The 23,109-nt window shown below is 54.9% G+C and overlaps 2 protein-coding genes across 2 annotated transcripts; one reads left to right on the forward strand and one right to left on the reverse strand.

Moving 5' to 3' along the window:
• Positions 1-56: 56 nt before the first annotated feature.
• Positions 57-12,996, reverse strand: RASL12 (RAS like family 12). The gene is made up of 5 exons (XM_024568433.3): positions 12,724-12,996; positions 10,699-10,755; positions 5,347-5,420; positions 4,469-4,659; positions 57-1,754 (listed from the first exon to the last, which is right to left on the reverse strand). The coding sequence occupies exons 1-5, from the start codon at positions 12,824-12,826 to the stop codon at positions 1,379-1,381; spliced, it is 801 nt and encodes a 266-aa protein (XP_024424201.2). The 5' UTR covers positions 12,827-12,996; the 3' UTR covers positions 57-1,378.
• A 4,946-nt stretch (positions 12,997-17,942) lies between these two features.
• On the forward strand, positions 17,943-22,031 carry KBTBD13 (kelch repeat and BTB domain containing 13). The gene has a single exon (XM_053928550.2). It carries the CDS (start codon positions 19,160-19,162, stop codon positions 20,534-20,536), a length of 1,377 nt encoding a protein of 458 aa, XP_053784525.1. The 5' UTR covers positions 17,943-19,159; the 3' UTR covers positions 20,537-22,031.
• Positions 22,032-23,109: the final 1,078 nt, after the last annotated feature.

The following is a 23,109-nucleotide window of genomic DNA, read 5'->3' on the forward strand; positions in this document are numbered from 1 at the left end:
TAAAACCCACAGCCAGCCTGTGGGTCAGGAAGCCTGGCCAGGACTCGTTGCGTAGTCCTGAGGACTTCACAGCCTCCCTCTGACCTCAGCTCCTCCGCCTTTATAAAACGGGCTGAAGGCTGGGTTAGAGCTCTTGCTTTCGATCCAAGCTCCTGGAAGGAGCAGGGTTCTGAGCTCAGAATCCCTTCCAGCCCCTTCCTCCCACCAGAGCCCTTTCCTGGATCTGCTTATCTGCTGAGGGTCCATGAAAGACTTCCATTAGGCCAAGGGTCCCGTGGTACGTGGTGTTAGAAACCTATGAGACCCTTATTCTTGCTAACCATGGGATCCCAAGGGAGGGTCCTGATCTTGTCTGAGCCACAGTGCTGTGGTATAAGCCAAGGGGGCAACCCCAAATAATTTATGCAAAAATTTGCTTTAGGAACCACAGATGCTTCAGGTTCTATCTTGCAAGAGAACACTTTGAACACGCAGACCCATTGCCGAGGGTACTGGGTCCTGCAGAGCCAGGCTACAAACCAGCCTACTATTTCTGCCCACGGACCCAAGACATGGTAATAGCGCCTGGAGGCCTGACACTGCCAGTTGTGGGCTCCTGGAGTCCTGAGTCGCTCCCACAGGGGAGAATGGCTTTGTTCCGAAGCTTTGGTCACAACACTAAGAAGGCCGGTCCTGACTGTGGACAGAGTCCTTAATTTAAGGTGGTAAGATAAGGGGGCCCTGCCTTCTGGTGACCACTTCAAGGCCCCCTATCCTGGACAACCCACAGCCTCTCCCTCACCCTCCTTGAGAGGCAAAGTACTGGAAATAGCCCTTCCTGTGACTTTACTTCTTATAGGATGTCCCGTTTAAACTAGTTATTAATTGGATAAACTGTGAGGTTTGATGCCTGGGGCTTCTATGAAGTCAGAAGACAATGGGAGGGCCAGACTCCCACCCTCCAAAACCTACGCCTACCAGGGGGCTCAAGGACCTCAGGGCTGCCCTTCCCATAGGGTGTTCTCAGGCCTACACTTAGGCAGGGCCTCCTGGAGCCGTCCACCTAGAGGGGTGACACTGCGACAGACACCACAGTTTCCTCCTGCTTAAGGCTGACCCCAGGGGTCTGGGTTGTCCCAGTGGCCATTTCCATTCAACAGCAGGGAATGCAGTGGTTACCATGGAAACCAAGGCCCCGGAGGGAAGAGGAGCAGCATTCCTGCCTGTCCTTCCAGCTCACACGTGGAACTGAATGTCGGGGACACTGCTTGGTGCTGGAGCAGGGGTCAGCTGTCCACTGCAGGCTATTGTTCCATCAGCGGGAAAGCCAGTGGCCAGAAGTCAGCCACCATCCTGCAGCCCCGCCCAGCTTCTGAGCCTAGGATCCTCAGGAGGTTCCTCAGAAGATCTTGAAGCCCTTCAATAGCGTCAGGGTGGGTGCCTTGCGCTTGCTCTGGGCCCGGGATGACTTCACAGTGACCAGCTTGGCCTGGGCTACGGCGGGCATCTCCTTCAGGCTGACGGTGGAAAGTGTGTTGAAGGTGCAGCTGGCCAGCCCATGACGGGCAGTGAGTGGGGCCTGGTGGGGCAGGGCCCTCTCCTCGGAGATGAAGAGGGGCCGGGCCAGCGAGCTCTTCTCCAGCTCCCGCCGGGCCTCCCGCACCGCCTCGTGGAAGACGTGCTGCACGCGCTCAAAGTCCAGGCAGGCGGAGACCTCGAAAAACAGGCACCCGAACCTGCCCGCCAAGGCCGCACCCTCCGCCTCAGTGACCTGCCTGGTAGGGAAGCAGGGCGAGGTGGGGTCAGGAGCATGCACACCAGTCAGGCAGGCCTGGGCCTACACCAGGCTCCCACTTACTGGCTTGGTGATTAGGTCATCTTCACCTCTGCGAGGCTTACTTTCTCATCAGTAAAATGGGGTAACGACATCTGCCTCTCAGGGTTGTTAAGATTAAAAAAGATAACTTGTGTTAAGTGCCTGGCCCGGTACCAGGCAGGGTCAGCGCTCAATCAATGGTGGCTAATGTCACCAAAGCCAGAATTTAGGAACAAAGTTAAAGGTAAGGGAGAAGCTGGCCCTCCCCAGGCCCTGCTTGTGGCCGGAGGACAGCCATCCCAGCCCCATTTCTCCTCTGTCCCCACACGGGGCCCTTGGCCAGGAAATGAGCCCCCCTCAGCCCTCGCCTGTGGGATCAGCTCTAGAAAAAGGCAGCGGTTTGGACTGAAGGGTGTGAGGTCACAGTGTCTACGGAGGCGTGGAGGGCCAAGGTCACTCAGGATGCCTGTGGCTGGCGAGGCTCTCAGGGCTCGTGGTGAGTTCTGTCTGCCCACCCAGGGGAGGGCAGGAGAGAAAGGGTGACAGCATTTCATGGGGAGGGAGCACCTATTCCTGGCTTGGTCCTACGCCACCTGCTGGAGATGGTGGGATCAAGTATTTGCAGCTGGGAAGGTCCTGAGAGCGTCAACCTGGGAGCCATGGGAACCCGGTGGGAGGAAAAAGAAGACAGGTTCTTGGGCAGGCCAGGTGTCCAGAAGGCAGAAGGGACAGGGGGTCCCTTAAGTGCTGAGGCCAAGGTTCAATGGCTGAATCCTCCTGACCACCCCTTGCTACTGAGCTGCCCCACCCACTACTCCTGAGGACAAGGGCACAGTCCATGAGATGAGAGGAGACACTAGGGTGGGGGCTGGTGGGAAAGGGTTTCGGAGCCAAGGTTCACTTGGCAGGAACAGGGGGTGGGGAGGGGCCAGCTGACCAGGGGAGCACCAGAGAGACCCCGTGACTGGGACCAAAAGGGACAGGGCAGAGCACCTGCTCCCCTCCCCACCGGGCTGGTGTCCTGTCTATAAGCTCGCTGCTTCCTGAGGAAGGCCCTTAGAAAGAATATTTGATATTATTTACTTTTTATAATAACCTTGAAGCTGGAACTTCGTCATTGGGGAGCTTGAAGAACGAACTTTCGGAAACGAGGACCCCTCGCATGCATGCATACACGTGTGTGAATGGGTGTCCCAGGCATGCAGCACTGTCCTTTTTGTTTTATTTTGTGGCAGCCTGGTGACAATGTTATCAGTGGTTTGGGAGCCACGGCTCTAAGCTACGTTTTACTCTTTAGCTGCCCGACAATCGTGGGAGATGCTGATCGACGCTTAGCTCCAGTCAGATTTGCCATGTCCATCAAGTCCTGACCCCTGACCTAGGGACCTGGTCAAAGACAGAAATGCGGATGGACTGACTTGTTCTTAGGGAACCGATGCTGCTCCATTGGAGCCCATATTCTTTGTTATTTGCTCCCAAACCATTGCTAGACAATCTCGTTGACAAAGGTTGGTACCAAACAGTGGTCAAGTTTTGGTTTTTTCCCCTCGTAGTGAAAACTGGTGTATCTCCATCCAGGCTTCTGTCCCCTCCTCAAGGCCCTGTGGCCCTGGGCTCTTTTTGGCTTTCATATCACACAACTACCCCTGCTCCCTGAGACGCACTTTGTCTGGGTCCGAGAGCTTGCCTGCCTTTGAAGGCCCCTGCCGTGGACCCTTCGTGAGCCTGCAACCCCCTTTTCCCACAGTCCATCTGACCCGTGTTAAACAAAGGGTCCCCTCCTTGCTACCACCAGTCAATGCACCTTTGGGGCCTGGGAAAGCAGGAGCGACTGGCCGTGAGCAGGGAGGGACCGGTGGAAGGCTGGCGGGAGGTGGCATACATTGCAGGAGGACTGGCCACATAGGACAAAGGTCAGTCATGAAGAAGAAGGCCAGTGGGATTTCAGTGGAGACATCATCATCTCAAATGCCTCAGGGCGAGCGGGCAACTCAAATGCTCAGAGAGGGCGGAGGTGGGCCACAGGGAGTGGTGAGGCCTGTGGTCGGCTAGAAAGAGCACACCCCACCTCAAAGCATTCCAATTCCAGGTCTTCTAAAATACAGTGCTGGCCAAGCAAAATATGGCTGCAGTATTTGATGGAAATCTGCCCTCTGGCCCAGCCTGGGACCTCTGATTCAAGTCCAACCCTTTCTAAGAGAAGCTGTCCTCAGCACAGCCAACCATGGAAGTGATTCTGAGGGCCATGCTTGGGTGAGGTGAGAGGTGGTTGGACCAGCGCAGACATTTGACCCAAGAAACCAATCAGAGCCTCTCTCCATAGACTTGGAATTGGGCACAGAATAACCAGTCAGCCGCTCTGAATGGGAACAGAAGGTCATATAGACTCAGGCAAGAAAGGGTAAGGCTGAGAGGGATCACAGAGCCCCATGAGGATGGAAGAAGTGGCCTCTCTTCTAACTTTCGTGGTCCAGCCCCTGTGCTGCCCGGACACCCTTCCCTTCTGCCCACGGCTGCCTGGTAGGCCACACCCTCACAGCACACCCTCTTTTACCCAAATTCAAGAGATTATTGTTCTGTTCTTAGCAGCCAAATAATCCCTGAAGATGATGCCTAGGCTTCACAAAGGAGGAAAGGGAGCTCTGGAGTTGTGGGGCAAACCACCACGCTCACCTGTACTGGGCCATGTCCAGCTTGTTGCCCAGCAGCAGAGTGGGGTAGCTGCGCTGCGTCTCCTTCGCGTGCAAAGCGAGCAGCTCCAGGTAGCTGCCGCTGCCCTCGAAGCTCTGGCGGCTGTCGACACTGTATACCACCAGGAAGGCATGGGCCCAGTTCAGATAGCGCTCACAGTTCCTGGGGGTGTCCTGGGGCAAAGGAGGGAAGCCCTGGTCAGGGACAGAGGAGGTCAGGGTAAAGGCCTTCACCTGAGCTGCCCCGTCCCACCTCCCCACTCTCTGGGTCTTTGTATATTGTTCCCCAGCACAGCCCTTGTCAAAGGGGTGCTTGAGTGTGGATTTGGCTTGGTGTGAAAGGAGACATTGTCTGTGAGCCTCCCTCCCACCACCCAGCCAGAAACTTGGAGACCCTGACCTCTGGGGTACAGAGCCAACACTCTAGCATGGCCCCTACTGAGACTTAGCTGTCTCTGGCACCACTGGTTTTGGGTCAGGTTCACGGTGCCCTTTTGGCTCCTGAGAATAACTGGCATCTGGCCTTGGCAGGGGTGGTGAGAACACAGAGGTGAGGTGTGTATGGGGGGGACCTGGGCTGAAGGAAGCCTCTGTGTAAACAAGTGTGTGCCCCTGTTTCCACATGTGCATGGGTATCAAGCCCCAGAGCACAGGGGCTCGGAGCTGGCGCCATGATCATCAGGGCTCCCCAGGCCCGGCCATGGCTTCTCATCTGCCACATGAAGAGATTCAGGCCCAGAGAGGGTCACACAGCAAACTGGAGCTTAACAGGGACACATATTCCCATCTGAGGCCCCCACTGTGGGGCCAGGACCCTCAGGAGGCTGCCCTGACCCTCAGCTGTCATGGGGATAACGTTACCAGGTCTGCAGTGTCCATGACCCTCAGGTGGACAGGCTGGTGGTCCACAGTCTCCTCCGAGCTGTAGGTGTCCTCTGCAACACAGACAGCCAGCCAGGTTAAAGACAGAGCAGGCCACTCGGCTGATGATGGACTGGTCTGAATCCCGGCTTCCCTCTGTGCTGGACCCTGTGTAGCTTGGAAGACCTAACACAGGGTTGGCTGAGCTGGGCCACCGCAAAGCCTTGGCTCTCACCCACATGGAGACATGAGCAAAACCTCCCACCAAGGAAATACTGTTCCACCTGTCAGGGCTCAGAGCAACAGGGGCCACTCACAGAAGATGCCATGGGGGATGGCACTGTGTTCTGTGTCCACCCAACAAGCCTGCAGGCTGGAGTGTGTGGCCACGGGCCCAGGTAGCAGCAGAGGCCTCAGAAGCTGCATGGCCAGCCCCTTCCTCGTGAACTCCGAGCTTCCCCACTCCCCCCCTTTGACCACTATACTGGCCCACAGGAAGTCCCCAAGGACAGTCCTCCTGCCCCCAGTGAGAGAACCCTGTTTAGAAATCCCAAGAAGTTTTTACAAATAACCTTGCCAAAATAATAGCAGAGGAATCGTAGTTGAAAGTTTTAGGTTGGGGATGTCGAATCAAACCCTACTTCAGCTACTTGTTTATCTGTGTGACTCAGTGAAGCCACCTCAGCTCTTTGAAAAGAGCTGTTCCCTCATTTTACAATGGGGATAAGCTGATAACATTGGCTGACAGTTTTCAACTTTTGCTCTGTGCCAGACACCGTGCCGAATGCTTGTCCCTGCACTGTCTCACAGGGCTGTGTGCGGACGGGATGGGCCCCTGCGCAGGGGCCCTGGCCCTCCACAAGTGCCCGGTAAAGAGCGGTGGGGACCGTGGTGCTCCAGAGCTTACAGGGCAGGTCCACATTCCCAGGTGGTTTATTTTCACCTTTTATTTTGAAATAATCCTAGATTCATGTATTATAGGAGTTATAAACAGTATTCAATGTAGAGAGTCCCTGTGTACCATGCCCCCAGCTGGGCCGAGGGCAGTCTCTGTGTGAACATGTGTGTGCACCTGTTTCCATGTGTGCACAAGCATCACACTCATCCCCCAATGTTAACTCATTGTACATAGCCACCGTGCAATGATCGAAACCGGGAAACTGACATTGGTACCACACTGTAAACTAAACTACCGGCCTTACTGGGATTTCACGAGATTCTGCTTTTTTCAGTGCTCATGACCTCAAACCTGGGAAAGCAGCAAGCGGCCAGGCACGCACAGAGGACCTTGCTGCCACATTGACAATCACTGTCCCTACCCCTGATCACCCCCTGTGCTGCTGGCCCACCTGTGTGAGTGCACTTGGTCCTTACCTTTCCTTGGGTGCCCCCGTGCCCCAAGTGACCCCAAAGAAAACCCCTCTAAGGTAGAACTAAGGCCTTCTCTGTCTTCCTGGCAGCAGCTACTATGAGAAGAGAACCGCCCCCCCAAACCCTGGCTGAGTCAAATAGTTCTCTCTGAGGGTCACGGGCAGCCGAGCCGGGCCTGGACACACGCCAGGTCCTCTAGCAGCCAGCAGGAATCACAGACAGCTCCCATCCCCAGCCTGCTCTGGGGACTTGGATAAATGCCGCTCTTATTCAAAGACAAAAAAAAAAAAAAATTCTAATGGAAAATATGCCCCAAATGTTTAACTATATTTGGTGCAAGAAGAGTTGCCCGTAGATGCCCACATCTCGTTCAGATTCCTGTCCAAGTTGTCTGATGCACCCCTTTTTGGGACTTCACAGCTCCTGGCCCCAGACAGGCACCATGTCCTGCCCAGTCCAAGGGAAAACACCAGCCCGACCATGGTCTCCTGGAGTCTTTTATAGAACGACAGCCTATAAGGTTGTCAGCCTTTCAAGGTTGCTGCTGTTAGCGCCGCAGCAGAGAGATGGCAGGGAGGCGAGGCCCAGAGAAGGAGGGAACTCGGCCACAGCCACATGACATCTGTCCACAAAGGAACTTGAACTCATGGCCCTCTGGCTGGGCTGCCTCTCCACTGGGACCTCCTCACTCCCTTTGCTCAGTGGACCAGTCAACCTTCCAGCTCCATCTGGGCAGAGCACAGGGAAAGAGCAGGAGCTCCCAGCCTGGCTGAGGATGCGGAACCCGCATGGGTGAGCTAGAAGCAGCTCAGGGGTCATCTTATCCAGCTTCCTCCCCCTTTACAAGTGAGGTGACTCTGAGGGGTGAGGGCTCCTTCCCAAGTCACAGTGATGTCCCTTCTTCCCATCACTAGGCCTGCCCTAAGGGAATTCCGGTGTCTTTAAAGATGTGGGCCTCATAAGTTCTAGTTCTAAATAACATTCTGTGGGCTTTAGTGTGGGGAGATTCTCTTCTCAAAGCATTTTTCTCTCATGTACAGTACACATTTTTTTAAAGGCACCAAAGGAGCTCGGGTCAGAGTGTATAAAGGATAATGTCTCAGAAACGATGCCTATGTCCTTGCTGGAGCAGGACACAGGCAGGAGAGAAGCCATCATTCTGTCCTGAGCAAGCCACATGAGACGACAGCAGCCCTCAGCAAGAGGATGGTCTCCTGGAGCTGCCCCCCCCCCGCCGCCCCCGTCCTCCACGCAGTGTTCAGCACAGGCAAAGCCCTGTCGCAGGCACTGAGTCCCTTGGATCCCACCAGCTCTATCAGTCACAACCCACGACGAGGCACAACTGTCACACACACAGAGCGCAGTCTGCCAGATGGGGAAATCAAGGCTCAGGGAGCCCAGCGCCTCGCAGGCCTCTGACCGCAGCCCTCTACAGCGCAAGGCAGCCCTTCGCGGAGAGCAACTGGTTTGGTGTGTCGTTTCCCTTTGAACCTGAGGCTCTCCATGATCTCAGGCAAACCACTGCCGCAATTTCTTTATCTGTAAAATGGGGATAATAATGGAAGCTGCTCTTTAAAGGACACCCCTAAAATTGAGCTTCAATTTCATGTTCACGAGTGCCTATGCTGTACTCAGCACTGTGCTCCATGCCGGAAATGGGAATGAATTACACAGATTCCCACCCTCAGGAGCCTCCGTTTGAGCTCACGCTCTCGGCAGACCTTTGAAAAGGGGAGAGTGGGTCTCCCTCTCCTGATGGCTAACGCTGCCATTGGACGCTCAGCCCTTTCTCCACAGAAGGAAAAGCTCTGGTCCCAGAGTCCCCACTGTTGCTGGGACCAGCCATGGGATAGTGGCCACAAAGTTTAGACAGTGAAGCAGAACTCCAGGAGTAGCACTGGCCTCCCAGAATGGCCGAGGGGAGAGCGTCTGGTCATCTCTCCAGCTCACGGGCGCTCAGGGTAGGATGACTAACCATTACGAAGCCACTGTCCCCCAGACAGTCTGACCACGCATTCCACTAGCAGGTCAGCACTCCAAAACTACTCGGCCAGGGAGCTCGAACCACCACTGTGGCAGGCTCCTTTGGTGGGACCCTGACCGAAGGGCGTGGACTAGGGGGCAGGGAGGGAGACAGACCGGAGGCGGGTTGCCAGATAAAATACAAGATGCCCAGTTAAATTTGAATTTCAGATAGACTGCAAATAAGTTTTAGTATGTGTATGCAGTGTTTGAGCTAGGCAGAGTCTGTCTTTTGGGGCGCCATCCTTGAGACTCCCTGTTTTCCCTTCCCAGACACCCCGGCTTGTGTGCCTTTCCTTCTGCCTTCTGCCCCTCCCCTCCCCTCATCAGAGCCCCCACTCCATCTGACTCCCTGTTCTGGCTTCTCCCAACCCCTCCTCCCTCCAGCACACAGTCACACCCTGTGTCCCGCTCCTGAGGCACTGACCTCTGCTAATCAAATGAGCTCTCCTCAGACCTGCTGTGTGCAGGAGCCTCAGCTCCTGGGGCCTATTTCCTCCACCGGGGCATGGATGGCTGGTGTCGGAGCACTGGTGGGCAAGGCAAGCTTTGAGGGACAAACTCCTAAGGGGCTATTGGCTAGTCACTTGCCTTGCACTCTTGACTTAACGGGGGGGGGGGGGGGGAGCCCTTTCGATTTCTCTGTTCAGCACCCTGGGGTTCTGTTTAAGATGTCCTTACCCAAGTAGTCCCTCACCCAATTTGGTGTCATATCCATGGATGAACCTCCTGGTCAGAAGAAGGGATTCTGGTACTCAAGGAACATATTCTAAAAACCATTGGCCTAAATAGCCCTGAGGTCCTTTCCTGCTCAGACACTGGGATTCAACACTCCAGCCTGAACTGAGCTAAGGAATTCTTTCCTTTGGGGTCGCAATGGCACTTCAACACCTGCCGCAGGAAGTGCTGCATGGTGCAGCTGTCCAGCCTGAGCTCCGAAGCCCCAGGTTTCCTCAGGGCGTCCTCAGGGGCACCAGAAGTGCTTTATTCCATTCTTCTGAGTGGGGAAAAGACTCCAAGACCGCAACCTTCATTTTCAAAAGGCTTACAGATCCAGAGAACTCATTTTTCTCAGTGCAGTTTACAATAACAAATGTTATAAATGTGAGCTTTAGGCTATGTGTATACTAATAAAATTCTGCATTTATTTTAGATATTAGGGTGCCATGTAAGAAGTTATTTGAGGAAAAGTTCCTGCTGCTAAAAATAATTTTCAGAAACACTGATCTGATTAATTTGGGGGAATCTCAGCCACCATAGTTGGGAAGCCATTTGAGGAAGAGGGAGAAACGAACATGCATTGCATGTCTGCTGTGGATCAAGTACAAAGCTAGCTCTTTTACATGCGTTATCTCTAATTCCTACAGTAACCCTCCGAGATAGGTGTTTTTTTTATGGCTGTTTCGCAGATGAGGAATCAGAAGCTCAGAGATGTTAGGCGACTGCCTCAAGGCTGCACAGCCAATATGTGGCAGAGTTAGGATTCACACTCAGCTCTGACACCAGAGCATCCCTTTTGCCATTATACCATGATATGTCAATAAGACTAACAAGACTAGTTAGAAAGACTAACAAGACTAGAGAAAACAAGACTAGTTTTCTCGTGTGGTTCAGAAACTGTGTCAGAAGCCAGTTCCATTACAGAATTTCTCAAATGTCGTGTCCAGCTTTTCTGCAAAAGTGGGGCGAGTGACCATCCTGAAACACGGCACTTAATGGATGTAGATGCTCCGCTATGTTTCATTATTTTTAACGGAATAATTTACCTCATAATTTAGGGCAAATCGCACAGCTCTCTGAATTTGGCAAACCCTTAAGTTGTCTGGCGGCCCCTCCCCTCTGCCTCCAGATGTTGGGTACTGGTCGGACCTGGGCCCACCGCAGGGTAGGTGTCTGTTGTGGGTGGGGGTGGACCCAAGTGGGGCACAGCAGGAGGGACAGGGAGGAGTGTTTCCTTACCCAAGTTGGGGTCGTATTCACTGATAAACCTTCTGGTCAGGAACTTCACGGTCAGGGCTGTAAGAAGCAGAGAGGAATTGGCTCAGTCCCCCTGCTGTGTCTGGCTGCTGGCCCCTGGAACCTGCCCCTTTCATTTCAGTTAGGCCTTATCTAGCCTCTGTGACCCCTGCTGGCACCGGGCTCCAGTCTCTGGGGGAATGAGGCTGGGAGCTGAGGAGTTGGTTTGAGAGGCTCAAAAGAAACCAGAAATATGGAGAACTGTGTCCCTTCAGTTGCATCCTGGGATTTTTTTTTTTTTTTTAATGGCAAGAAAAGCGATGAGAGACAAGCTTAAGGGGTATCTGTGAAGATCCGCCTGGAGGGTCAGGACCCAGGCAACCAGTTACCTTAGGGTCAGCCCCAACTGAAGGGAGATATCCCCCATCCTGGATGAGTCACAAAGATTCTGAAACGTGGGGCATTCATTCCAGTTTTGGCTATCAGCCAAAGACGGAGTAAGGGCCAAGTTGATCAGTGGATGATCCCTGGGGGCAGGATGACCCCTTGAGGGCCTGGGATTTCCAGGCAAGATCTGCCTCCCAAGTAAACACGCTGCAGTCCTCAGTCCTTCAGGCCTCAAGTCCTGGCTCTCGCGCCTCCTCATGGTGCCTCACAGCGTGTAAGGCTCTAGAAGGAAGCTCTCCCCCCGTGCAATACATTAACAGAATTCTGATTTTGTTCAGAATTTAATCACACAAAGCCACGGGCCAGCCAGCTATTATACTGAACTCTTAAAATGTAATGCGATATTTTAAAGAAAATCTTTAAAATTCTTTCCCAGAATTCCTATCAGTGTCACTTTGCAAAGTCATACCCAGGAGATATATATTTTTAAATTTAAATTTCTTCGTTCATGTAGCCACTGGCTACACTGTACCAGTGACAGAGCTCCAAATGACAATTTTATTTTCAAAGGGAAGAGGGCAAATCTTTTCTGTAAGACAATGTGATTCAGAGTCATCCCTCTCTGAGCCAGAGGGCTGGCTTAAAAAGCGGAGAGGGAGCCCCCAGCAAGTCCCAAAGAACCCTGTGGGGATGGACGCCAACAGCTAACTGAGCCGCTGTTGGCCATTCACTAAAGTCTCTACCTGGAAAATGGCCAGTGGAAGAGCCCCCTCTCCCCTCCCACCTTCAGCAGCCTGGGACTGTGAGTGGCAGGGGGAGGACCAGACCCTTTTGTCGGGTCTCTGCCTGTGGTGATACCCCCATTTCCACCCCCTTAGCTCCAGGTGGGTGAGAGCTGCCAGGAGTGGTGAAGGTAGAGCTCAGTGCTGACAGAAACGATATCTTGGTTTGTCAAGGATGGTCCCAGGCACCTGGGACCACAGTCCAATTTGCTTCCAGAAAGTCAACAGAGGGTCTGGCGTGGAACAAATACACTTGATAAGAATGAACACTTTATTCCAGAATCCCTGGGAACTGAGGAGGGGAGTGGGGAGTGTGGCCTGGAAAATGCCAATACCCAAAGACTTCTACCAACTGCCTTCAGGGGCCAGTGGCTCTTGCACCTCCAGCCTAAATCAGGCAGGAGCAAGGCTGTGATGAAGGGGCCTTGGGCTGCGGATCAGTACCTAACAGGTCTTCGAGTCAATCCCCAGAGCTGACTGCTGGCCCCAGGGAGACGTAATAGAGGGCAGGGGGCCACAGGGGAGAGACCGGCAGAGGGGTGGGAGACAGACAGACACAGAAGGGAGAGAAAGCTGGGGTCACAGACACCGACGACCAGACTCAGAGGGAGAGCCAGGCAAGGACCAGAAGACAGATGAGGGATGGGGGAGCTGAGAACAAAGCAGAGAGCGCACCGAGCAACAGAGAAACTGAGGCAATGAAGAAAATCACGGTGTCTCGCCCAACTTACCTGGGTGCGGGAAGCCCCCAAAGCCAGTGGAAGAGTCTGCCCTCAAGCCCACGGCAGCGTCCATATCCCTTCGTGGCCTCCCCGGGCCCCACCAAACCCCCTCGCGTCCTGGCACCCGCCCCGCTCACCCGACTTCCCGGATCCGCGGCGCCCTAGGATGGCCAGGTTGACTTCGAGGGGTGCGCTCTGCTGCCCACTGCCCGCGCGGGGTTTCCCAAACACCGAGGACATGGCGACGCTGCGAAGAGGGATGCGGGTTCTCGGCCGAAGGGCCCCAATCAGCGTGCCTGCCCGTCGGGGCCCTCGGGGGCGGGGGACTCAGGACTCCCCCGGCACTGCCTGCCCCGTCGGTGTCTGCGCCCGGGGCCCCGGGAGGAGCGGGCTGTGTCCCCGCGGCTCGGCCGGAGCGCGGGGGAGGAGGGGCCGGTGCAGCACGGCGGGCGGGGCCGCCCCGAGCGCCGCCAAACTCCTTGTAAGGGCTGCGGGAGCACCCCGCGGGGCGCGCTCACCCCTCAGAAGACGCGGGGGAGGGTGCTCGACCGCTAGCGCAGCCCAACGTGCTTGGCCTCGAAGGCAGGGGTGCTGTCACTGTCCAGAGCGGCCCCCAGACCCGGCAGGGAAGGACAAGGACCGTAGAGACGGAGGCCCAGGGTTGGGAGATAAGAGAGGAAGGATGTTTCCAGCCCAGGCTGAACCTCCACTCAATCGCTCCCTCCAGCCAGAAAATCCATCCCTCCCTCCCTCCCTTTGTTCTATCCAGCTGCCTCGCCTCCGCCTCCTCCTCCGGGAAGCCTGCTGTGTTCAACTCCAAGCCTGACCCTTTTTCTAGGTCAGAGCCAGCTCAGCCCTGGCACACAGCTTCCAGAGCCACATTACCCTGCCCTTACAGAGACTCTCAGACATCACTGAGCACCCAGGCAGAACCCAGGCTCCTACGGGGGAGAATGAGAGGTCCTTACTACTGTTCCGTGGTCCATATGGATCCAGCCTCAACAAACCTAACCCATCTTGGATTGCTGTTTGCTGCCCGATCAAGCTAATGAGTTGCATGTGTTGTGGCCTAGTGTATAAATGGGGCATATTATTTGCCCTAAAACTTGGTGCTCCCTCACGCCTGTAACAATTCTGGGATTGGTGGATGAGCCTGGCAAGGGTCACCTGTCACTCCCGTTGGGACTCAGGGTAAAGCTGGCCACGCTGGAGAGAGGGCAAAAGCGTCCATGTGGGGAGTCCAGACACTTAGGGTCTAGTGCCAGCTCCTTCACTGGGTGACCTTGGCCAAATCACCTCATTTCTTTGGGCTTTTTTGTCCCCATCTATAATTCTAAAAGGGGAAATAAATCCAAAATTCTATGATGTGATTACGGCCTAGTAGAGAGTGACGGAACCAGCCCTGGGCTCCAGGAGAGTGCTTTCTAGGATTCTGTGGGGCCTCTCTTTTGGAATACACTGCAGTCTAGAGTGAAGAGAGGGATGGGGGTCTCAGAGACTTCTCACTGCAGCCCTTCTCCCTGTAACCCCTACCCCCCCCCCCACCCCCGGCTAATCAACCTGCCCTGCACAAGAGAAACCACGGAAACCCAGGTCAGCAGGCAGGGAAGGGGGGAAGGGTGTCCGAGCCTGACAGTAATAACTCCTCAGCCGAGAAGGAACATTATTTTCCAGGACAGGACATGAATATTGACTCAGCCTCAAGCAATAATTGTGTTTCTGGGAGATGATTATGGTAGAACAGCTGTGTTATTAAGACTCTAAGGTGTTGCAAGGAATTTGTTTAGATTACACCCTTGGGCCAGAACTGCTCACAGAGCTAACGGCCAAGGGTTTTCCTTTAAGTTGTAGGAGGAGAGAAAGTGGGAGCCAAGTTCCAGGCACATCCCTGGCCTGCCCCCCGCCCCCATCCTGTGAGGGCAGACTGGTTCTGGATGTGGGATCTGTGCAAACAGAAACTAGTCTCCCCGGAGGGCTGCCAGAGAGAGGGCCTGCCGCAGACCCCTACAGGCCCAAGCAGGTGGGAACTTGGGTTCCGCTACTTCCCTGCCTGTTTGAGGCCGGAGGAGTTACTTTCCTTATCTTTAAAACTGGGATCAAAAGTAGATGGGAGCTGCAAGGAGGCAGGTTCTAGCTCAGTGTAAGGGTGAGCTCTAGCCATCTGAAGCCCCCCAACACTGAAGGCAACCAAGGGGTGACCACTTCAAGGAGGTACTATAGAGGGGACTCCATTATGACTTGCAGGAGGGGATGAGTGACCCTCAATTCCCTTCTAGTTCAGAGATGATCTGAACCAGTTGCCAGCTGGTTCCCCAGGCCGGCAGCTGTGACTGCTAAGTACCCAGCCCCTCCTCTGAGGCTTGGGAGGAAACCCGTGCCAACCTCACAACTGCAGCCAGTCCCCTCCCTCACCCTCGGGCTCCTCAGCCGTGGGCTGCTTGTCCAGCACCCGGGAGTGCCGTCACGGACTGCAAAGGCCTTTGGAATAATCACCCAGTGTCAGACCCTGGAATAAGCTACTTTGCCCTTCTGGGCCTCGGTTCCTCTTCTTTAAAACAGGGACAATATTAAGGATTAGATGAGATAACATGAAAGTATTCCCCCCAGAGGTGGCGCATGGCCCAGAAAAGCAAACGATAGCTCCTTCCACTCCCTCAGGACGTGAACAGCACACACTTCACACCCACCTACCAAGAAGCCAAACTGTTTAGCGACCTTGGGTTTGGATGCTTCAGGTCAAGAGAAAGGTTATTTTCCTGGGCAAGTAGCCCAACCCTCCTTACTATCCCCCCCTGCCCCCCTTCAAGGCTCCTGCAGGAACCCTCAAGATCTCAGAATGCAGTGGGCCTGTGGCAGGTGCTCAGAAGCTGTCTCTGCAGTGGCCAGGGGGGCACGGACAGGTCCAGACAGGTAGAGCCTGTGAGGGTTCTGGATGTCAGGTCCTACCTTTGCCCCCCTCCCCGCCCCCCAGGAACCATGCCACCTACAGCTAAGCTTTTGAGACTGTTGTGATGTCACTTCATTCTCTGGAGGCACACCATGACAACCACTCCTGCAGTTGCACGACAATAAATTCAGATGTCAAAGCTGAACAGAACCGTAGAAGTCAGATGCAAGTTCCATTTTACAGATGAAGAACTGAGGCCCAGAGAGGTTGGGTAGCTTTTGCAAGTCAGTAATCCTGACAGTAATCCTGCTTCCTAGACCAGTGTTCTTGCTTCTTCAGGTCCGGCAAGCTCCTTACTACCCTGTGAGCGGAGGGACCACCAGGGCGGAGAAGGCCAGGGGGCCCCATCAGGCCACGGGAGTGGGGGTATCTCCCAGGGCAAGGGCTATGTCTCCTCTTTCAGACTGGAGGCTCTTCTGGGATGGGGTTGTGTCTCCTCTATCAGACTGGGGACTCTGACTGAGTTCACCTAACAGACCCCTTATTGTGGGCCAGGAGTTGTGGACAGAGACAAAAAAGGCTGGATGTGCACTCCAGAGAGGCTCAGAGAGACTGACTCTACAGCCCCTCTACAGCCCCTCTCCTCACCCCCACCTCCGGCCTTGCACAGCGCTGGGGCTGCGCAGTGGGGAGGGATGTTGGTGTGTGGTTGGGCAGGGCCTGGGAACTCCGTGGGCTGCCCACAGCCAGGACAGCTCCTTGTCCTCTCCAAGTCCCAGAGGGACGTTCACTGTCTGGGGGCAGGAAACGCACCAGCTGTGGACAACACCCCACTGGGGCCTTGGGGCAGAGCCAAAGGCCTGATCCTCAGCCCAGCCTCAGAACCACGACCCCCACCTTCTGTGACCCCCTCCCCCTACCACCTGGCTCCTGAGGGTGGGAGCTGGGTTTGTACACCAGTGTCCCACCCCACTCAAGGCAGGGCTGGACTTGGGAAAAACTGGGACTGGGAACAAGCTTCAGCCAAGAGGGATTTACTCTCATTTCCCCTACTGCTCTCAGGAGTGGTCCAGGCAGTGGCTTCACCTGGTTGTGTCTGCCAGCTACTAAGTGCCAGAAACAGGCCACTTGGGAGAGAACTGTGGCCCCTGGGGGTCAGCCCGTCCCCAACACCACCTCTTAGCTTGAGCCTAGAGACAGTTTCTCTCCTCTGAGACAAGGCTAGTGCTGGCGAGGAGAGGCAGCTGCGCTGGGACCTGGGATCACGGACAGGGTGCTGTGCAGTCCCACATCTTCGTTCATAATCAAGGAAAAGCCCATCCCATCTCTAGGCCTCCGCTTCCTCACCTGTGACGTGGGAATAGTCAGACACCCTCTTCCCACCATGGAGCCCACTAGCAAGGACAGTTAGGACTAGACACTGCAGAGCCTACTTTCCTCCAAGAGGGAAGATTGTCAGAACTGTTCCCTGTCAGCCAACGGCTGGCCCCAGGGAGGGAGAGAAGCTGGCAGAGGGCCTGGGATAGTAGTCATGGGGACTCCTGCCACCCCCTCCACTTCCTCCTCCTCTTCCTGTCTGGTCCCTAGGGCAGAGCATCTGGGATATTTCTGGCTGCCTCCTCCAGGCCTTTGGCTTCCCAGGCACACACAAGTGGTCCCCACATCCCAGCCTGCTTTGATGGAGTGAACTGGGTGGGGAGGCACGTTTGTGTTGGGTCTGCAGATTTATACGTGAGGACGTGTGCATGCTTGTGTCCTGGGGGGAGGGAAGTTCCCCGGGCCCCTCCCAATGCCAGCTTTGTCATCGTGAGCCTCTCCGTCCTCCTGAAGAAGGTCCTGCAGTTGAACATCTCCAGAATGTTCACCCTACACGGGTCTGGACCTCAGTTTCCCCACTTGTAGAATGAGTTGGCAGGAGAAGGCAGTCACTAAGCTCCCTTCCACCTGACATTTTGGAACCCAGAGTCTTAGCTGGTCACACAGGAAAGTTCAGTGCAGTGGGGCAAGTGCCCCAGGGTTGGGCAGCAGATGGCCTGGGACTGTGTCCCAAGTGAAATGACCCTTGGCAATTCTCTTTCTGGTCATCCACTATAAATGAAGGGTTTGAACCACATGAGTGGGAAGTTTCTTCCAGTTGTGACCGCCTGGCCCAGCATTTGTAGCATGGAGAGACAGCAGGCTCCTGGTTTAAGGGCATGCTCTAGAGTCAGACTGGCTGCGCGCCAGTCCTCACTCTGCCACGTACCAGCCCTGTGACCTTGAGCATGTGACTAAACCTCTTAGTGCCTTAGTCTTCCAATCTAACAAATGGGGCCATTAATAAGATCTCACTCATAGTGTTGCAATATCTATGAATGAAGGAAAATAACAGCATGTACTCATGGAATTGTTGCAGGAATTAAAGTGCTTACAAAAGTCTGACACAGTGCAATTTAAGTGATAACTATTATATTTCACGAAGCCCTTCTCCTTCTCGCTCACAGCCATATGATCAGCAGCCCCACTTTGCTTTTCCTAAGGTTTAGAGACACAGCAATGGAGCGCTGGCAAATGGAGAATAGACATCGGCTTCCCATTCCCATCCCAAGTTGGGAAGAACTTGCACATTCAGGGACTTGTTGGACACTACCTGTCACCCTCCCATTTTTACAGAGAAGGAATCCAGGCTCAAAATGAGATTGGACTAGCCCACAGTCGGGGAGCAGGCCAACTTAGAACTCTGCTCCAGACCCCAGCCTGACTTCTCTATTTGCTCCACCTCTGCTCCTCCCTCCAGTGCCCAAGTACGCCCTGCCCACCAGCCAATGGGGCGGCCTAGGTATTAATCCTGTCCTTGCTTCTTCCCAGCTGAATGACCCTGAACGAGTCATGTAAATTCTCTCGAGAACTTTACAGATACTGTCCCAATACAGGTTTGCCCCATTATCTGAAAATACAGCATTCCTTCAAAACCTTTTGTAAATGGAAATGGCCTAAACCGAAGAAGCAATTACCTTAGGACACATCTTGCTAACAGATGCAGAAAATAAGTCCAGATGAAGCACAGATGCTCGGAGACACAGTTCAGAGTTATTGCGGCTTGATGTTGAGATGCTGAGGGTAGTTCTCAGGAAAGGAGCGCGGAGGGGCCACGCTCCCTGCTGCTCAGGGTGGGTATGCTGCCTCTGCAGGGGCTGGCTGGAAAACGCTGAACGCTATTTTCGCTTTTCAGATTTTCTTTTAGTTAGTGAAAGCAGACACTAATGTAGGTCTTTCGAGAAAGCAGAGTGGCATAAAGTGAACTTTCAGAAAGCAGGGGATACCGTACCATGGCCCCGTTTTGAGGAAACAGGGCCAGAGACTTAGGGCACTTGCACAAGCACAAGGACACACAGCTGGCCTGGTGCAGGTTAAATGGCACATCTTTGTAAGGATCCCTCACGGTGCCCAGCAGGCAGCAGGCAGGTGCTCAGTATATGGTCACTATTATCAGTTCCCATGAGGGACTGAGTGACCATGAAGGTCTCTGGATGCCCTCTGGGCCCCGGGCCATACAACCCGTTAGCCACCACATCACATGAGCCATACTATCTTTAGCCGGGGAGATATTTATATCCGGAGGAAGTTTTTTCTGCTACGGGGGAGCCCCAGAGTCGGTGGCCGCTGAATCCAGGCCCGCAGCGGCGGCCTCGGCCCTCGCTCTGGCCATGCCTCGGGGACCGGAGACCGCGGTGCAGGTGTGGGTGGGTGGCCAGCTCTTCCAGGCCGACCAGGCCCTGCTGGTGGAGCACTGCGGCTTCTTCCGGGGCCTCTTCCGATCCGGCATGAGGGAGGCGCGCGCGGCCGAGGTGCGCCTGGGCGCCCTGAGCCCCGCCGGCTTCCGCACGACGCTGCGGGTGCTGCGCGGCGAGCGGCCCGCGCTGGAGGCGGCGGACGACCTGCTGCAGGCCGTGGAGTGCGCCGCCTTCCTGCAGGCGCCGGCGCTGGCGCGCTTCCTGGAGCACAGCCTCACGTCCGACAACTGCGCGCTGCTGTGCGACGCGGCCGCCGCCTTCGGCCTGCGGGACGTGTTCCACAGCGCCGCGCTCTTCATCCGCGACGGCGCGCGCGACCTGGCGGCCGAGCTGGCGCTGCCCGAGGCCCGCGCGTACGTGGCGGCCCTGCGGCCCAGCAGCTACGTGGCCTTAAGCACGCACACGCCCGCGCCTGGCTTCCTGGAGGACCAGTCGCGAACGGTGTGCTACCTGGACGAGGAGGAGGACGCGTGGCGCACGCTGGCCATGCTGCCCTTGGAGGCCAGCACAATGCTGGCCGGCGTGGCCACGCTGGGCAACAAGCTGTACATCGTGGGCGGCGTGCGGGGTCCCAGTAAGGAGGTGGTGGAACTGGGCTTCTGCTACGACCCTGAGAGCGGCACCTGGTGCGAGTTCCCCAGCCCGCACCAGCCGCGCTACGACACGGCGCTGGCCGGCTTCGACGGCTGCCTCTACGCCATCGGCGGCGAGTTCCAGAGGATGCCCATGAGCTCCGTGGAGCGCTACGACCCGGCCGCGGCCTGCTGGAGCTTCGTGGCAGACCTGCCGCAGCCGGCTGCCGGCGTGCCCTGCGCCCAGGCGTGTGGTCGCCTCTTCGTGTGTCTGTGGCGGCCGGCTGACACCACGGCTGTGGTGGAGTACGCGGTGCGGGCCGATTCTTGGCTGCCGGTGGCCGAACTGCGACGTCCACAGAGCTACGGCCACTGCATGGTGGCGCACCGCGACAGCCTCTACGTGGTGCGCAACGGGCCATCCGACGACTTTCTACATTGTGCCATCGACTGCTTCAACCTGGCCACGGGCCAGTGGACGGCGCTGCCCGGCCAGTTTGTCAACAGCAAGGGAGCGCTCTTCACAGCGGTGGTGCGTGGCGACACCGTCTACACTGTCAACCGCATGTTCACACTGCTCTATGCCATAGAGGGCAGCGCCTGGCGGCTGCTCAGGGAAAAGGCAGGCTTCCCACGACCGGGCTCCTTGCAGACCTTTCTCCTGAGGCTGCCTACTGGCGCTCAGGGACCTGTGGCCTCGACCACGCCTGAACTGTGACTCCTAGACTGGGCTTTAGGAGGGGACGACCTCCTGAGTTTTCCCTGAGCCATGGCTGAGTCCATGAGGCGGGCCTTCGGAGCAGCGGGGAACTCCCCTCTTCCTGGTTGAGACGATCAGATCTCATGTTGTCAGGTGGTGTAAACGTGCAAGAAACTCAGGGAGCAAAGATGATGCTAGGGTCTGAGCCCTCAAATTACTTGGGCATTGCCGAAAGCTGGTGGGTCACAATGTCAATGGCGGTGGCAGGGGGAGGAATTTCTGTCATCTAGCCTTGTGTGTGAATGGGCCAGGAATTGAGCGTGGGTAGGAGTGGGTTAAGTGATGTTAATCAAACTGCCTATCACTAGGCAAAAATTAGGCAACTACTATGTGCCCAGCACACTGCTTGCCCTAATGTAGCTTGTACTTGCCTGCCAGACAGAGGTCCACGAAGCTTAGAGTTTAGCCCAGAAAAACTCAATCTTAACAGAACATTTAGAGGATGACTAAAGGTTTACACATGTTTGTCTTGGTCCACAAAGGGTTGAAGGCAATATGCAAAAAAAAAAAAAAAAACCCTAAACCAAAACCCAAAATAATATAAATATAAAACAAAGTACTGAGGAAATTAGGGCAAAGGGAAAATAGGGAAAGGAAAAATATGTAATTCCAGGAAGGAGGGTATACTAACTCTGCGAGGAAGACGGGCAGGATAATTAGCTGCTGAAAGGGAGGCTCATATGGTGGAGACAGTGAGAGCTCAGAAGGCCCAGAAGAGGAGAGAGGAGGGAAGGCTTCAGCAGATGCGGGGTCTCTGGGAACCCCTCCTTTGAGGCAGAGCAGCTGTGGATAGAGACATTTGCCGGGGCGGGGCCGGGGGGGGGGGCAAGGCTGGGCTGGCTTGGAGAGACAATAACTGAACTGAACCTGGAGTGAGACCAGTGAGGAGAAAAGGGGTTTCCTCACCCCTTTATCGGGTATGAACTTGCAGGGGAGAACCCAGTTGTAAGCCCCTTGCCTACCCCCCTTTTAGTCATCACCCCAGGGGCAGTGGACTATTAACTTCCATGAGTATAGGTCACTCAAGGTATGAGCCAGTCCTGGCCAGGTCTAATTGCCTCGTCCTATCCTTCCCCCACATTCTACAGGTTAATTCTCTCCTCCTAGCCTCTGCACCTGCTATTCCCTGGAATGCCTGGGCCTGGAATGCCTTTCCTCTTCTCTTTCTGATGGCTCTGTCCCCCGTCCCTCTGCACAGTGTTGGCTGTTCCTGACCTTGGCCGCCCACACTGCTTACTGAACCCCTGACTGCTGTCATTCTGTGTGTGTGCATGCAGCCATGCAGGTGTGCAAATAGCAAGGGTAGAGATCCTACTGCGCCGTCAACTGAGCTGGGGCACTCTCCCGCCTACAGACTAATACCGCGAGGTCCTGACAGCACCCACACTGCAGAGGCCATTAATTAGGAACCTGGTGTTAGATGAAGACTCTTGTCCCTCCTTTAGAATACCCCCACCCTTCCTGGTCAGATGCCCACACCTGTACTCCATCCTTTCCAGGCCCCTGGGCAGACTTCTCTGACTGGTCCTGAATGGTCTCCATCCTCCAGGACCAGAGGACCGTAGGAAATCCTGGCCTCCTCCCAAGTGGAGAATGCAGCATCAGGGCATTCTCCCTGGACATGGGGTCTCCCTGGAATGGCACTCCCTGGACACGGAGTCTAGTATCAGGGCTGCCCCTAGCAGACTTTTCGCCTAACCTATGTCTCAAGCCTCAGAGAATGCTGCCCTCAGAAGCCTGGGACGTCCTAGCTGTGAAGTAGCCTAATCTGAAGAGTCACAACAATAAATCCTGACTTTTGCATCCTGTTAATGGTGTGCAAAGTACTTTCACGTCCCTCTTCCCACTACAGCCCTGCCTCAGTCCTGGGAGTTAGGTACCTTCTCCCTGTGGTGGATGAGACATGTGAGGCTTAGAGGCTGAGCGACTGGCCCGTGCCAAAGCATGGCAGAGCACTCGCTTACAGGTTTTGTCCAAGGATAATCTTTTTCTCACGAGTCCAAGATCTATTTATTTAACTCACTAATAAGGGAACCAGAAGAATGGTAAAGCTGGTTCATCAAAGGAGCATTTGAGAGACAGAGATTTGTGTATTTAGTTGGGAAAGACATAAATAAGTTTGCTAAGGTAAGAAATGAAACTGGTGAATGTCTTTCAGGGCAATAAAACCATAACTATTTTGGTTCTCTCCTCGACTAAAACCCTTTGTATCTTCACATACATGCACATACATACTTGTACACGCAGCTACATGTCATGTTAGCATATAAGTTCATAAAGTCAGAACCCCAATCAGCAGCAAACTGTAAAACAAAGCTATATTCTCCTAGAGAATTATGGAACTCTTAGTTGTTCAGTTCTGTCCCAGAATGACCTGGGAAGGCCGTGCAGCCCTCCTTGTGCTTCCTTAACAATGCCAAGTGCTCTCTTAGCTCAGTCCAGTGCCGACCACCCTGAGACTTGTGATTTTGAGATCCATTGGCTCATTTGCTGTCTCAATCCTCAGAACTTTGTGTTTGTCAGCTTTTGCA

The sequence above is a fragment of the Desmodus rotundus genome, chromosome 7 (assembly GCF_022682495.2).
Source record: "Desmodus rotundus isolate HL8 chromosome 7, HLdesRot8A.1, whole genome shotgun sequence".
Classification (NCBI taxonomy): Eukaryota; Metazoa; Chordata; class Mammalia; order Chiroptera; family Phyllostomidae; genus Desmodus; species Desmodus rotundus.

What these genes read in the sequence shown, in the direction of transcription:
- KBTBD13 (XM_053928550.2), top strand. Translation starts at nt 19,160, where the DNA reads ATGCCTCGGGGACCGGAGACCGCGGTGCAGGTGTGGGTGGGTGGCCAG.
- RASL12 (XM_024568433.3), bottom strand. Translation starts at nt 12,826, where the DNA reads ATGTCCTCGGTGTTTGGGAAACCCCGCGCGGGCAGTGGGCAGCAGAGC. An exon ending in TCATGGACACTGCAGACCTG is followed by an intron (nt 4,660 to 5,346) that starts GTAACGTTATCC and finishes CCTTTGCCCCAG; the next exon opens with GACACCCCCAGGAACTGTGA. An exon ending in CTGGACATGGCCCAGTACAG is followed by an intron (nt 1,755 to 4,468) that starts GTGAGCGTGGTG and finishes CTTCCCTACCAG; the next exon opens with GCAGGTCACTGAGGCGGAGG.